Raw genomic sequence first — 13,589 nt, forward strand, 5'->3', positions numbered from 1 at the left:
CTGAAGCTGTTTATCAATTTTAGGACTTCTCTGGTGGAATTTTTAGGGTCACTTATGCATGTTATCATATCACCTGCAAATAATGATATTTTTACTTCTTCCTTTCCAATTTGGATCCCCTTTTGTTGTCGAATTGCTCTGGCTAGGACTTCAAGTACTATATTGAATAGGTACGGAGAAAGTGGGCAACTGTAGCGCGCTACATCATCGGCCATTACAAGATGGCACTGACTTTCACTGCCCATCTGATAACAAGTTGTTTGCCACCTTGAAGCATACATGTGCAGTCCTATACAGTAATGACTCAGCACAAGTCCTCTTTGCCCAGCCTAATGTTAATGAGGTGATTCCTGCTTTAGCCTATCCCATGGTGGCAGTAAGGCACAGAGCACCCAGACAGTGAACCTGCAGTATATAGGGTGGCCTCCCTAGTCCATTGGCATCCCTGTAGCATCATGAAAGGAGTTCCTGAATAAAGTACTGTTGAGAAGGATCTTTGGTGTTGCATCCTTCTTGCTGGTCAAGTGCAGTCGCTTCAGGCAGCCTTTCCTAGTAACTGATTTTAGTGGGATTGCTTCCAGCTTCTCTCCATTTACTTTGATGTTGGCTACTGGTTTTATGTAAATTGCTTTTATTATGTTTAGGTATGGGCCTTGAATTCCTGATCTTTCCAAGACTTTTATCATGAAGGGGTTTTGGATTTTGTCAAATGCTTTCTCAGAATCTAATGAGGTTATCATGTGGTTTTTGCCTTTGAGTTTGTTTATATAATGGTCTAAGGCTGGTCTTCAATAATGACATAAATAATATAAAGCCAATGTTCACTTGGAAACTGACCAACACTCTCCTCAATGATACCTTGGTCAAGGAAGAAATACGTTAAAAACTTTTTAGAGTTTAATGAAAATGAAGCTACAACATACCCAAATTCATGGAACATAATGAAAGCATTCCTGAGAGGAAAACTCATAGCTCTGAGTGCCCCCCAAAAGAAACTAGAGAAGGCATACACTAGCAGTTTGACAGCACACCTAAAAGCTCTAGAACAAAAGGGCCTTATCTTTCTGATCCATCTTGGTCTCTTCACCCTAGCTTTACACCCACAGCCAAGCAGTTCAATATCCAATCACCTAGGAGCATGCACTGAGATGCAATATGTTGAGACTCAGGTCTGTTTGTAAGTTTTTCTCAGCTGCACTGATGTACTTCCATTTTAGAAAGTCTTTCTGCAAGAAACTCTGACCAAGAGTCCAGAGTGTTCCAGGAGAGGAGGGCAAGCTCCATAGAGCAGTGGACAGATGACCTGGCACTGGCCATCAGGTATCATGGCTGTCCTAAAGGTTCATCTTCTTTCAGAGAATCTTCAGAGGACTCAGTTCGGTAGGGCTGGACATCAGGCTCCAGTCTTCTGAGCTCTAAACATTACTACATTAGTTCCAACTCCTGAATTCCAAGGAAAGCAAAAGAGACCTGGTAAAAGAGGCTGAAGTCTGAATTATTTGATCTTCTGAGCATCAGTGAGAATTTGAGGTCATGAAAGCCACAACAACCCTTTGTTAGCACTTTGGAATTTAGTAGGCTTTGGAATGTTTCTCTCTGTCTCTCTCTTTCATTTTTTGTTTTTTGGTTCTTTGGTTTGTTTGTTTTTTTAACTAGAGTTGAACTAGTACATTAAAGTGGCTTCGGGGGGCAAGGGATAAACCAGGAAGCATTCTCATATATGCCTGTAAAATATGGTTGGGTGTAGTTAAGAAGTAGCATCTTAAGGTCTCCAGGTACCTCTGCAGGCCACTATGTTTGGATCAGTTTTTAGGCACCTGTACAGGTGGCATGTGCTGGTGTAGTGACTGAAAATACTGTTCTCTGGGACCTGATCCCTCCTGCTGAAACTCTGTGTGTCACAGGAAATCTGGTCATGTAAGTGACATTAGTCACATTTTCCAACAGCTTAGCACCAATTGAGAAAAGTAGATTAAGGAATCTTAAGATACCTACACCTAGACATCTTGAGGTATAGCTAAAGACCTGAGCACATGGTTTGTGTGTGTGTGTGTGTGTGTGTGTGTGTGTGTGTGTGTGTGTGTGTGTGTGTGTGTGTGTGTGTTGTATGTGTAGTCAGGCGACATATATCAAATCCAGCTTCCCCACATGCACAGATACTTAGGGTCTTGTGTGTATCTGAGTGGGACTTTCCTGCTTTGTTTCTCATCTTAGTTAGAGTTTCCCTTCTGTGAACAGACACCATGACCAAGGCAACTCATATAAAGACAACATTTAATAGGGGCTGGCTTACAGGTTCAGAGGTTCAGTACATTTCAATCAAGGTAGGAAAATGGTAGCATCTATGCCAGTGTACTGGCTAGTTTTGTGTCAACTTGACACAGCTGGAGTTATCACAGAGAAAGTTTCAGCTGGGGAAATGCCTCCATGAGATCCAGCTGCAGGGCATTTTCTCAGTTAGTGATCAAGGGGAGAGGGCCCCTTGTGGGTGGGACCATCTCTGGGCTGGTATTCTTGGATTCTGTAAGAGAGCAGGCTGAGCAAATCAGTAAAGAACATCTCTCTATGGCTTCTGCTTCAGCTCCTACTTTCTGACCTGCTTGAGTTCCAGTCCTGACTTCCTTTGGTGATAAACAGCAATGTGGAAGTGTAAGCTGAATAAACCCTTTCCTCCCCAACTGCTTCTTGGTCATGATGTTTGTGCAGGAATAGACACCCTGACTAAGACAGCAGGCATGGTGGAGGAGGTGCTGAGAGTTCTACAGCTTCATCTGAAAGCTGCTAGCAGAATACTGATTTCCAGGCAAGTAGGATGAGGGTCTTAAAGTCCACACCCACAGTGACACACCTACTCCAACAAGGCCACACCTATTCCAAGAAGGCCCCACCTTCTTAAGTGCCACTCCCTGGACTGAGCGTGCACAAACCATCACACTTCCTATTTGGTGCCTTTGCTGCTTGACACTACTTAGAGCTGTGTCTGCAGAGCTGACACATACATAGAGCTTCATGGGCAGATACATGATCTTGGCCTGCCCTGCTTGTCAAATTCTCACATTTAGAATGAGGAGGATGGTTTCTTTGAAAAGTTAGGTCCTTGTGACCATTTAAAATTTGAGATAACCAAACAAATCTTTGCAAAAAGAAATTGATCTATTTGGCTCTTGCTGTTCAATGAGGACAATAAAGAAGTAATAAAGTTGCCTGGGTGACTCATATTCAGAGCTTAAATCTACCCCTTCTCTCTACTCCATGTCTCTAACATGATGACTTCTCTCACCTGCATTTGAAGAGCAGTGCTTTTATCCACTCCAAAGATATAGAAATATCCTGGTCCTCCTTGACCAACTTTTCATGGTCTGTAGCCTCCTCAGTGCCTCCTTGGGGAGATTCTGCCTGGGTGTGCAGGGCCAGCAGGAGAAGGGTGGTGAGCAGGATGAACATCCTCATGGCTGTGGGTTTCCTAGGAGATAAAGAAAAAACATCAGGAACCGAGTGTGTGCATGTGAGTGTGCCTGTGCATTCATGTGTGTGTGTGAATATGTGTGTGTGAGTGTGTGTGTGTGTGTGTGTGTGTGTGCATGTGCCTGTTTATCTGTCTGTCTGTCTGTCTGTCTGTCTTCTGGTCTGTCTGTGTACATGGGAATATTTGTGAAAAGAAGGATCCTAGAGAAGCCCTGCAGTTAGAAAGGGTCTACATTGACAAGGAGAAGGATTTGTCCTCAAATTCTTCTTGATATTTTTATTCCCACATGATAGCTTCCCCCATGACAGGCCTTGGTCCATGTGTTTGGTGGCTGCCTTTGGTATAAGCTGGTGAGGATGAGGAGGACACTGCTAGTGCTTCCTGTTACCCCTTGGATTTGTACTTAGATTAGAATGTTTTAATGTTTAAAAAAAAAGAAAAAGAAAAGAAAAGAAAAAAAAAACAGAACTGTCGTGTATTATGTGTAAGGAACAATGCTTCTAAGTCTCTGAAGATGGATTCTTATCTGATATCTGAAGTTGTTGAGTCAGTGGTCAGACCTGGATCCTGAGGCTGTAGAGGGTCAATACTTGTTGGCCACATTGACTTTATCAAACTATGGATGAAAAGAGCTCCAGTAACTCTAGGCACAGCATTGGTCTAAGAAGGACAGATGTTTATTCTTTCTACTTGTATGAAAGAAAGAATGGCAAATAAGACAATCTTTACTAAAGCATCGAACCCAATCATTTCATGCACAATAAGCTTGAGGTGAGGCATGGTGATTCCCCCAGACATTCTTTTATTGTTGAGAATAGTTTTGCTATCCTAGGTTTTTCATTATTCCAGATGAATTTGCAAATTGCCCTTTCTAATTCAGTGAAGAATTGAGTTGGAATTTTAATGGGGATTGCATTGAATCTGTAGATTGCTTTTGGCAGGATAGCCATTTTTACTATATTAATTCTGCCGATCCATGAGCATGGGAGATATTTCCATTTTTTTGAGATCTTCAATTTCTTTCTTCATGCACGGTAAGAACTTTATCTCAAGTAAAGCAAATTAAAGACCTGGAGATAAGACATAAAAGCATAAAACTACTAGATGAAAATTTAGAATTTGTTCTAGACAGTGATGTCTTGCATGACAGCAAAGATGCTGGGAACAAGGAAGGTGGGTAAGTGGGATTGTGGGATTGCACTGGGCTGGGCAGCTTCTGCATAGGTGAGGAAATAAGCATTGGTGGGAGATAGCAGTCTAGAACATGGTGGAAAAGGCTAGAAAGCACAAATCTGAATATAAAATAATACCCAAATCATATAGACAACATGTACAACTCAGTAGTCAAAACCAAGCAAAGTAAGAGATATTTCTTAAAGTAGAAAGACATTTTAAAGATTATATCATTATCCCTACTGGAATGACAAGGAAGACATTTGTATTTTGGCAAAAGTTGTATCAGTTTCCCCTAAACCACTAAATTCTTTTCTTTGCAGATACCACAGGTCCAGACAGAAGAACCCTACAAGGGTGTCTGATGATATGGGCTCCTCCAGAGCAGCCTTGCCTTTACGGAGTCCATTGCAACTAGGCCTCAATGACACATCCATACTTTGAAAGTTAATTTCATTCCTTACAGACCTTTGTGGTATGCAGTAAGGACAGAGCAAGAGAGACATCACTCTTCTGTCTAGTCCTTGGGATACAAGAACAGCAGAAACATCTTGGACAGATTTCCTCTATTTAAGGGTTACTTGAGATATCTTAATATTTGTTGTTAGTTTCTATAGCACACCTCAAACACCTGTGGTGAAAGGACAGTTAAGCAATTTGTAGAAGCTGTGGTCAAAGCAGGGCTTCCCAGAAGGAATTCTTATTTATCTAGTCCAGGACTAGATGACACCCATTTGCCCAATGTTACTCACTTTAAGGAGCTTGTACTGCATAGCTCTGTGGCTGAGGCTTAATCACTGGCTTCAGAAAGTGAGAGAGTACATAGGAAATGTGTGGCCTACAAAGCAGGGCTTATGCTTTGTGGGGATGACTAGAATACATATTCAATGAACATGCAAAATAGGATTTGAAAACTAGTTCTCAGTGAACCCCCTCAGGACCTAAGTTACAACAGCTAGAACTAGTTAAGCCATTCAGAAGAGTAAGGACATAGCATTGTGATGAGATTGTACATTGAGATTAGTTCTGCTGTGCGACTGTGCAGGTTCTAATGGTGTCTCCCATGTGATTAAAGTATATTTATGAAGTCATTCTCTGAAAGGACAGCATGCAATGTTTCTTGGCCACTAAATAAGACTAAACAGTTATTTAGACCCAGATGGGCAAAACACTCATGCCATTGTTTCTTGAGACATCATGTCTTCTGAATGTCCCACTGGCTGGACAGATGGCAGGGAGATGGATGTAGCTAGTCTTAGGAAGTGATGTGTGCTGAGAGGCATTATGCCTAAACCAGTACTGGCCATCTATAAAGACAATGTTAGGCACAACATAGTCAGAATGGATATTCCATGCTGGAGATGCACTGACTTTCAACCATATAGTCCCTAAGAGGGAAAATGGTGCTTTGAGATGACCTCAAATCCTCTCACACTGCTATCAGAATGCAGGCTTGTCCTGGCTAATGTTGAGTATAAACTTAGTCTTTTCTTCACCAGTAGCAAAATCTCACCCATGTGAACATCCTGTTTGTCTCCAAGATTTGAAATGTCAATATTTCATTTTCTCCTTCCTAGATGATGCTGTGGCCTGAATGGTTAAGTCCTATGAAAATTTATCCATGGCAAACATACTCCCAAATGATATGACATTCACAAGTGTAGTCTTCTGGCAGGGGATTGGGATAAAAGGGAAGAGCCTCCAGGGATAGTGTGGTTCTCTTATAAAAGAGACTCAGGGAACCACCTTGTCCTTTTTATAGGGGCTGGCATGTTCTGAAAATGTCATTTATAAATCAATAAATGACACTGGCACATAGTAAATCTTTCAACACTTATATCTCAGACTGCATGTCCCCCAGAACTGCAGGAAATTGGTACCATCAGCTATGCATAATACAAGTATTATATGACTTGGTATGTGTACTCCTCTTATATAAGACAAAAGGGACTAAGGCAGATGTTCACACTGGAACACATCTGCCATACTGTGAGGAAATCTGAGTCTTGTTGAGAGAACTACAGGGAACTAACTGAGGTTCCTTATACTGATAAACCTGAAATGTGCATGGGCAATTCTCTTGGGAAAAAATGTTCTGGTTTATAATGTGTAGAAATATCCATCATCAAAACTCACTCTGCTTCAGACAGGTCAATGATGATCCCTCCCTCCTCTGCAACAATGGATGATGGACTTATCTGGTCTCATCTGGTCTCAGATCACAGCCGGTCTCATCTCACTCCTAACACCAGTACTGATTTGCCAACCATGCTGCAGAGTTTTTATCATGTAAACGCTCTAAATCTTAGAGAACCACTAGTCTCTGTGCCCATGTCACTGACCAATGTCCAAATGATACATATGATTTGTAACACACGTGCATGTATGTTGTTGTTTGAAATCCATTCCTTCTGGACTTGATATCTTACAGGGCAGTAGGAGAGCAGAGCATGTTCATGTACATACACAGTGAGAGAACATGTGACTTGTATGGATTATTTTGAATATCAACCTTTGCTTTGACAATGCATTGCTGAAGTGGCAACTTCATCCTTTCACCTAGTTTCTCAAGAATGAGTCTGAAAACACATCCTAGATAAGTGGCATAATGTTCTATACTATTTGGGGTGCTTTGATGAACAACTTCTTATTCTTTGTTTATCCAGTTTTCTACAATGGGGATGCAGGATTAGTGTGCAACCCAAGTGTGGTTCAGGTCTCTGTCCATGGCGAAGGATGTAGTGGGATGGGTTGTATGGCCTTGGTGATTGCTAGAACTTGAGAAAGACTAGCAAGTATTTGTTATTTTTCTAGGATTTCAGACTACAAAGGCTTTCTATAACTGCCCTTCATTCTCTGTGCCACCACATAAGAGCCAAGAGGAAAAGAAAGAGAAAAAAAGAGAAGGCAACACTTATTTTCTGAATCACCAGTTTTGCTAATCAGAATTCCTCTTTATGGTTGTCAAGAAATTGCATGGAAATGCTGAAGTGTGGGTGGATCCTGAACCTGAATCCAACACTAATTTACATATATGGTAAATGTGATCATTTGTAATACAGAGCATCTTACAAGAAAGAGCTGGGTGCAGGTGTTCTAGGTACACCCTGTACATCAGAGTTCTCAGCTGATTCTCAAGCACAGCTTTATTCAGGGAAACTCTCAAAGAACCAGAGTCTTCCACATCAGGATGCAGGAAGACAGAGGAATAGGTTACAAACAAGTAGCTTCAGATTAACACCCAAACCGAGGAGAATCTAGGCACTGGCAAGTGTGTAGGCGTGTGGTCATTGGCTAGAGAGTTGAAGAGAGTGAGGAGAGGGTCCCTGTCACCTAAGGGGTCCAAGTATGAAGAAGTTGGGAAGGTGAGCATCTGGGCATCATTAGACTGGAGAATCTTTTCCTCTAACCTGCCAGGTTCTTAAATGATCTCTGGACATTTGAGTAGCAAAAGAAAGTTGGTAAAGCACAGAAAAATATGTTCTCTTAATCCCTTATATTCTGTTTCTGATTGTAGAGAGAGTTCAGAAAACCAAACTTTCAAATAGAAATGAGCTCTTTATGCTGCAGAGATATCTTTCTGTATTGTACCTCTCTATATTGTACATTATTGCCAAGAGATATCCCTCAGTAGGTGAGTGGATAAAGAGAATGCGGTATACACATATAAGCACTGTGTGTGTGTTTGTGTTTCTGTGTGTGTGTGTCTGTGTTTGTGTGTGTGTGTGTGTGTTCATGTGTGTTCATAGTGGAACACTACACAAACATAGAAAGATGGAATTTTCAATAACTGAGATGGTACCCAGGACACTTACTGTGTAATATCCAGACACACAAAGTGCAGCACAACATGTTCTCACATATCCAAGATAAAAAGCAATGTGATGGCAGGTGAGAATAAAATACTTGCTACTAGATTCTGGCAAGGTGAAGGAATGCTGGGGGGAGTCTGGTCAGTGTGTACAGAATTACATTTAGGTAGGAGCAATGAGTTCTTGTGGATTATTACTCAACAATATGGATTTAAATAATAACGGATTGTGTATTTCAAAACACTTAGTACAGTAGAATTTAGATGTTTCACCATAACAAAATTATAAATACCTTAGGTGACAGATAATGCTACATCCCCAACTTAATCATTTCACAATGTGCACATACAGGCCTAAAGCCTTCCCAATATGCATCTCATATTTTTTTCCACTAGCATAGGTCAGATGAAAAACAAGGTAACCTTGCATTTTACAAGAAAATTTCACCACAAATTGTAAAAGGAGGAAGGAAGAATACATGGGCTTATTGCATCCATGGTGGAGAATATGCAACAGGGAGAGGTGATGGAATAAACTCTGGAGACAAAGGGAGCCTTCTAGCTGTGTGGTCTAGTCCAGAGAGGTTGTAGAACATTAGTAGGGAGGTTGATCAATGTAATTGTGTCATATGTTTGCTGATTGACACTTACTGGAGTCATGCTAACTGTTCCTGGAAATAGAGAACCTATGTCCTCAGAAAATTACATTTCAGAAGGATGACCCACATTGACTTAATTATTAAATTTATTTTGCCCAGGTCACAAGTGACTCATTTAAAGAGTAAAATGTCCTGTGGGACTGTGATAACTGCCTTCTGTTTGTAGTCCTGTAATTGGAATTCTGTAATATTTGAGGCTAAAAGATTTACAGTGGCTAGAGTTAGACTTTCTCTCCTGCTCAATCAGTGGATCTGGTCTCTGTCATGGTTGCTATAATCTACCAAGTAAGATGCTCCTAGCATCCTTTCTTCCTCAAAGTGTGATAGTGTATTCAATTCTCCCAGCATGGTTCCATCTCTATAGAATGCCCACAGTATGACTGCTGGGAACCCACACCATCTATGCTACTGGAACCTGCAATCTAGAGGTCACCACCACTGCTGTCCTTTCATCAGGACATGGTTTTCCCTGAAGGTGTGTGTGATGATTTAGAGCCTCCCTCTTAGCACCCTGTACCATCACTGGAGAACCATGCTGCAGGAAATGCCTACTGACTTCTTTATTTATCTTGCCTATCTCTGCCAAGCTGCATTAAGCCCTTCAAAGCTATAGGGTAAGTCACTTAAGTGTACCTTGTAGAGCACACTGCAGTCATTAGACATGTACACTTTCTGTATAAGAAGACCTTTTCTGTATAGAAAATATATTTTGTCCTATATGACTGTAGACACTACAGATTACATGCACATCATAGTGTGGGATTCCCTGCTTTTCATAGCACCCATTCTGTCTCTGACTAACTGTTTCTAATATTGATAAAAGTTGTCTCCACAGACCCAAAAATAACCCATGGCTTAGAAGCCAGAGGCATAATTCAGGTCTGGTTCATTGAAACTTCAACACATTTTGCGGATACTGTAGCTTTCTAAAAACTATCATTTTAGAACTGTGTAAACCTGAAACCCAAAGTGGTAAAATTTCTTAACATGTAGGCAATATCTTTGAGAATGAGTCAAGACTACCTGAAGGCAGCGTCAAACGTCAGGCATGGCATATGTGAGGATCATGAGCATTCTGAGCTTTCTATACATTTTGTATCTCAATCTGGAGTCATCCCTAAATTGATATTAATTGGAGCCAGCAGTTTGCAAGTTAAAAAAAAATCAAAGTATTCATTTATCTACAAATGTTTCCTTGAAGGTTCTGATACTTTATATACAGAGTCTTGACTGAACCTTGTAGCATACATTGAAAGAATGTAAACACACAGGAAGCATATTGCAAACAATTTATTGACAAGTAGCCATCAGGCCCCAGCATCAGTGGCATCAGAGCCCATGGTCATCTTGTCCTCTGCAGTCTCCATGTTCAGCGGCAGCAGAGCGTGTATATTAAATGACCCTTTCTGCAGGTCCCATTCGGGCGTTCTCTTCCTTTGCAGCCTCTTTGTCTACAATAGCATACCAGATCTCTCAACGCTGGAGACACAAAAAGAATCAGGCATTAAGTTTCTAGGATGGCAGCATGTAATAGTATGTGATCCTATGGGGATATGTGATAAAGCATGAATGTGCTGTGTTGGCCACAGTACAAACATCAGCATGGACATCTCAACCAATAACACACTTCAGGGGTATTGGTCCTGCACTTGAGAGACATTCTGATGTGTCATTAATTTCTGAGTTCCTTTTGTCACCATGTAGACACTTTATTATTCTCTTAAATTGATTCTAAGTTCCTTTACACAAAGAAAAATTTCTGCTAATACCCAAGAATAGTCCTGTGCTAGAAGCATCTACTCAGAGTATTGGAATGTTCTGATTGTTGAACTTCCCATGTGTATCTCTTTACAGTAAAAGTCTTATGAGAAAGAAATTCAATTAGCATTACTTTACTCTCACTGTTACTGTTATGAATATAAAAGGAATTAAAATAGAGTTGCAAAGGAAGCCACACTACTGTACCAGAATTCTAGGGCTAATCTTCATCCCTCCCTCAGGAGACTGCAAGCATCCATCACACTGGGCACAAACACTCACATTCTTCTTGAAGAGCAGAGCCTTCCAGTTCTCCAAAGGAGACAGACACAGCCTGGTCCTCTTCCCCTGGCTGCTCCTCAGCTTTAGTCTCTTCATCTGTGTTTTGGATAGGATCAGCCTGGACCTGGAAGGTCAGCAGGACAAGGGCAGAGAGGAGGACAAGTGTCTTCATGGCTGGGAGTCACCTAGAGGATTGGTGAGCAGGAGCCCAATGTGTGGAGAATGAGGACTCAGCCTGCATTTATAGGGTAAATAGTGGTCCCCACTCAGATAAGGCACTCATTGATGGGAACTGGGAGAGTCTGTTACCCTCAAGTTCCCTTTGATCTTCCTCTGTCCTCAAAGCTACTATCATGATGTTGCTCTGTGTGTTCAGTGACACCACCCCTCCCACTGTTAATGATGAATGGGCCTTGCTATCTTCCCCTGTTTCCCATCTGCTTGAGTATTTACCTCTTAGTGGTCGGGGAAGAACAGAGCTTGGCATTGCCTAATTTATTGAGCTCATGGAAGAAAGGACTTTTATGTTTTGGACTTGTAGCCCGTGCTTCTCAGAAAGTCTGAGATCAGTACTTGACTAGGTAGACTGGAGAGTCAGTTCTTTGGATGATTCATATATTATCTATTATCCTCATGAGGGGTAGCTTTATGAACCCTCTACTTGGGGCCATTATAGAGATAGTAAGATGGCCTTATTGTGCCACTAGTCAATTGAGTTTAAGAGACAGAGTTTCTGAGATTGAAGTTAGAGTGAGTTGTTCTGTAGAGGCCAAAGTGGCAGAACACATCACACAAGAGTGTGGTCCAGGAGCATCTCCATACTTGGGACCCTCATGTCATTCAGCATTCCACATTTCTGAGATTCTGCAATGTTTTTACTTTCAGAAAATGAGTACTGATCTACAAGAAATGACATCCACAATGTAGAGAGGGTCATAAGCTTGTACCCAATCTTAAGAAGTGTCATCACGTCATACATGATGACTGTTCTCTATATATTTCATCCCATTTCTCACAGTACATACACACCAAAAGGTACTGAACTCCACACTGTTCTCAGTCACTTTATTGAGTCCCCATGTCACAAGTGCCAGCTCATATTTACATGTTAATTAATACTATTCATTTGTTAAAATATTTCTATATACAGCTCTGTATGATAGTTACCAAAGCAGCAAGGACAGTACTTTACACACATATTAAAATTCACACACACACACACACACACATACATACACACGCACACACACACATACACACGTATATTTGTGTGTGTGTGTGTGTATAATGGGACATGACCTCTTGAATACATCTGTAGACTTTGATTTATGAGTTAAGAAACACAGCTTATATTTCAGATACATTATTGTGTCTCCTGATCATCACACAGTTGATATCAGTAGCACATTCTAAATTATGCATGCTCAAAAGGCCACCAATGCAATGTGAAAGATATTTATTACATATTTTCACATTGTACCCTTCCTACCAGTGTCCTGTACAGAACTGGTCATTGAAGTCCCAGAGAGAAGGCTGATCCAGCACAATACATTCGTAGAGAAGAATGCCCTTTTTAAGTACAGCGATCAAAGTTAGGTCTGCACCCTATTTTCATTTTCTTATTGCTTTATGTTCTCTTTCTTGTTTCTTCGCAAGTCCTGGTAGCATCAGGTGTCTCACTTGAGGAAAGACACCTACTCATGGACACCAGAGAAAGCAGAGACCAGAATCCTCTGTCTGTGGAATTGCACGCAGTCATTTACATACTACTAGGTTTATTGAGCCTTGTGGGGGAAATGAGTTTTGTTTTTTTTTTTTTTTTTCAGGGACCAAAAACTGAGTCTTTATTGGCCTCGGCTACTTGAGGGGGATGAATCGGGAGAAGTGAGTGGCACCAATCCCAGGCCGGCCGTGTTTCACAGGTTTGTAGGTGATGGAGAACTCGCCCAGGTAGATCTCAGGTTTGATCTTCACCTGGTTGAAGGTCTTGCCGTTGTGCACGCCCACCATGCTGCCCACCATCTCGGGCAGGAAGATCATGTCCCTCAGGTGCGTCTTCACCACCTCGGGCTTCTCCATGGGTTGCACCTGGTGCTTGAGCAGCAAGTGCTGCTTCCACCGAAGCCCACGGTTCAGGCGCCGCCTCTGGTGGGCGCAGTACAACTGCAGTGTATCAGCTGCTCATAGTACATGTCGAGGTCTACGCAACGGTAGGTGAACTTGTGGAAGGTCCGCTTCTTCTCCTGCTCCACGTCAGCCATCTCGGCGGTTATTCGGAAAAGGAAAATGAGTTTTTTACTTTGTGAGTTTACTGTCTGCTGGAATTTTAAGGTTTTACTGCAGATTGATACAAGTGTACCATAATGTTTTTCTTATCTTCCTCAATCCAATCTGATAGATAAAATTGATATTTCAGTATTATAACAGGACATTTTTATCA

General features: G+C 41.5%; 1 protein-coding gene and 1 pseudogene across 3 annotated transcripts; both read right to left on the reverse strand.

The window, feature by feature from the left end:
• Nucleotides 1–10,478: 10,478 nt before the first annotated feature.
• Nucleotides 10,479–11,323, reverse strand: LOC110315646 (alpha-defensin 10-like). Of its 3 annotated transcripts, none has more exons than XM_021189651.1 (2): nucleotides 11,150–11,323; nucleotides 10,479–10,588 (listed from the first exon to the last, which is right to left on the reverse strand). In XM_021189651.1, the coding sequence occupies exons 1-2, from the start codon at nucleotides 11,319–11,321 to the stop codon at nucleotides 10,479–10,481; spliced, it is 282 nt and encodes a 93-aa protein (XP_021045310.1). In that variant the 5' UTR covers nucleotides 11,322–11,323. The 3 variants fall into 3 exon arrangements, with proteins under 3 accessions (XP_021045310.1, XP_021045311.1, XP_021045309.1); XM_021189652.1 differs by having other exon boundaries at nucleotides 10,479–10,581; nucleotides 11,146–11,323; XM_021189650.1 differs by having other exon boundaries at nucleotides 11,144–11,323.
• Nucleotides 11,324–12,971: 1,648 nt separating this feature from the next.
• On the reverse strand, nucleotides 12,972–13,410 carry LOC110315649 (annotated as a pseudogene).
• Nucleotides 13,411–13,589: the final 179 nt, after the last annotated feature.

This window comes from Mus pahari, unplaced genomic scaffold, assembly GCF_900095145.1.
Source record: "Mus pahari unplaced genomic scaffold, PAHARI_EIJ_v1.1 scaffold_9429_1, whole genome shotgun sequence".
Taxonomy (NCBI): Eukaryota; Metazoa; Chordata; class Mammalia; order Rodentia; family Muridae; genus Mus; species Mus pahari.

Coding starts and splice junctions, on each gene's coding strand:
- LOC110315646 (XM_021189650.1), bottom strand. CDS start 11,321: ATGAAGACACTTGTCCTCCTCTCTGCCCTTGTCCTGCTGACCTTCCAG. Junction 10,589..11,143: donor TCTTCAAGAAGAATGTGAGT/GTTTGTGCCCAG, acceptor TTGTGTCTCCAG/CGTTGAGAGATCTGGTATGC.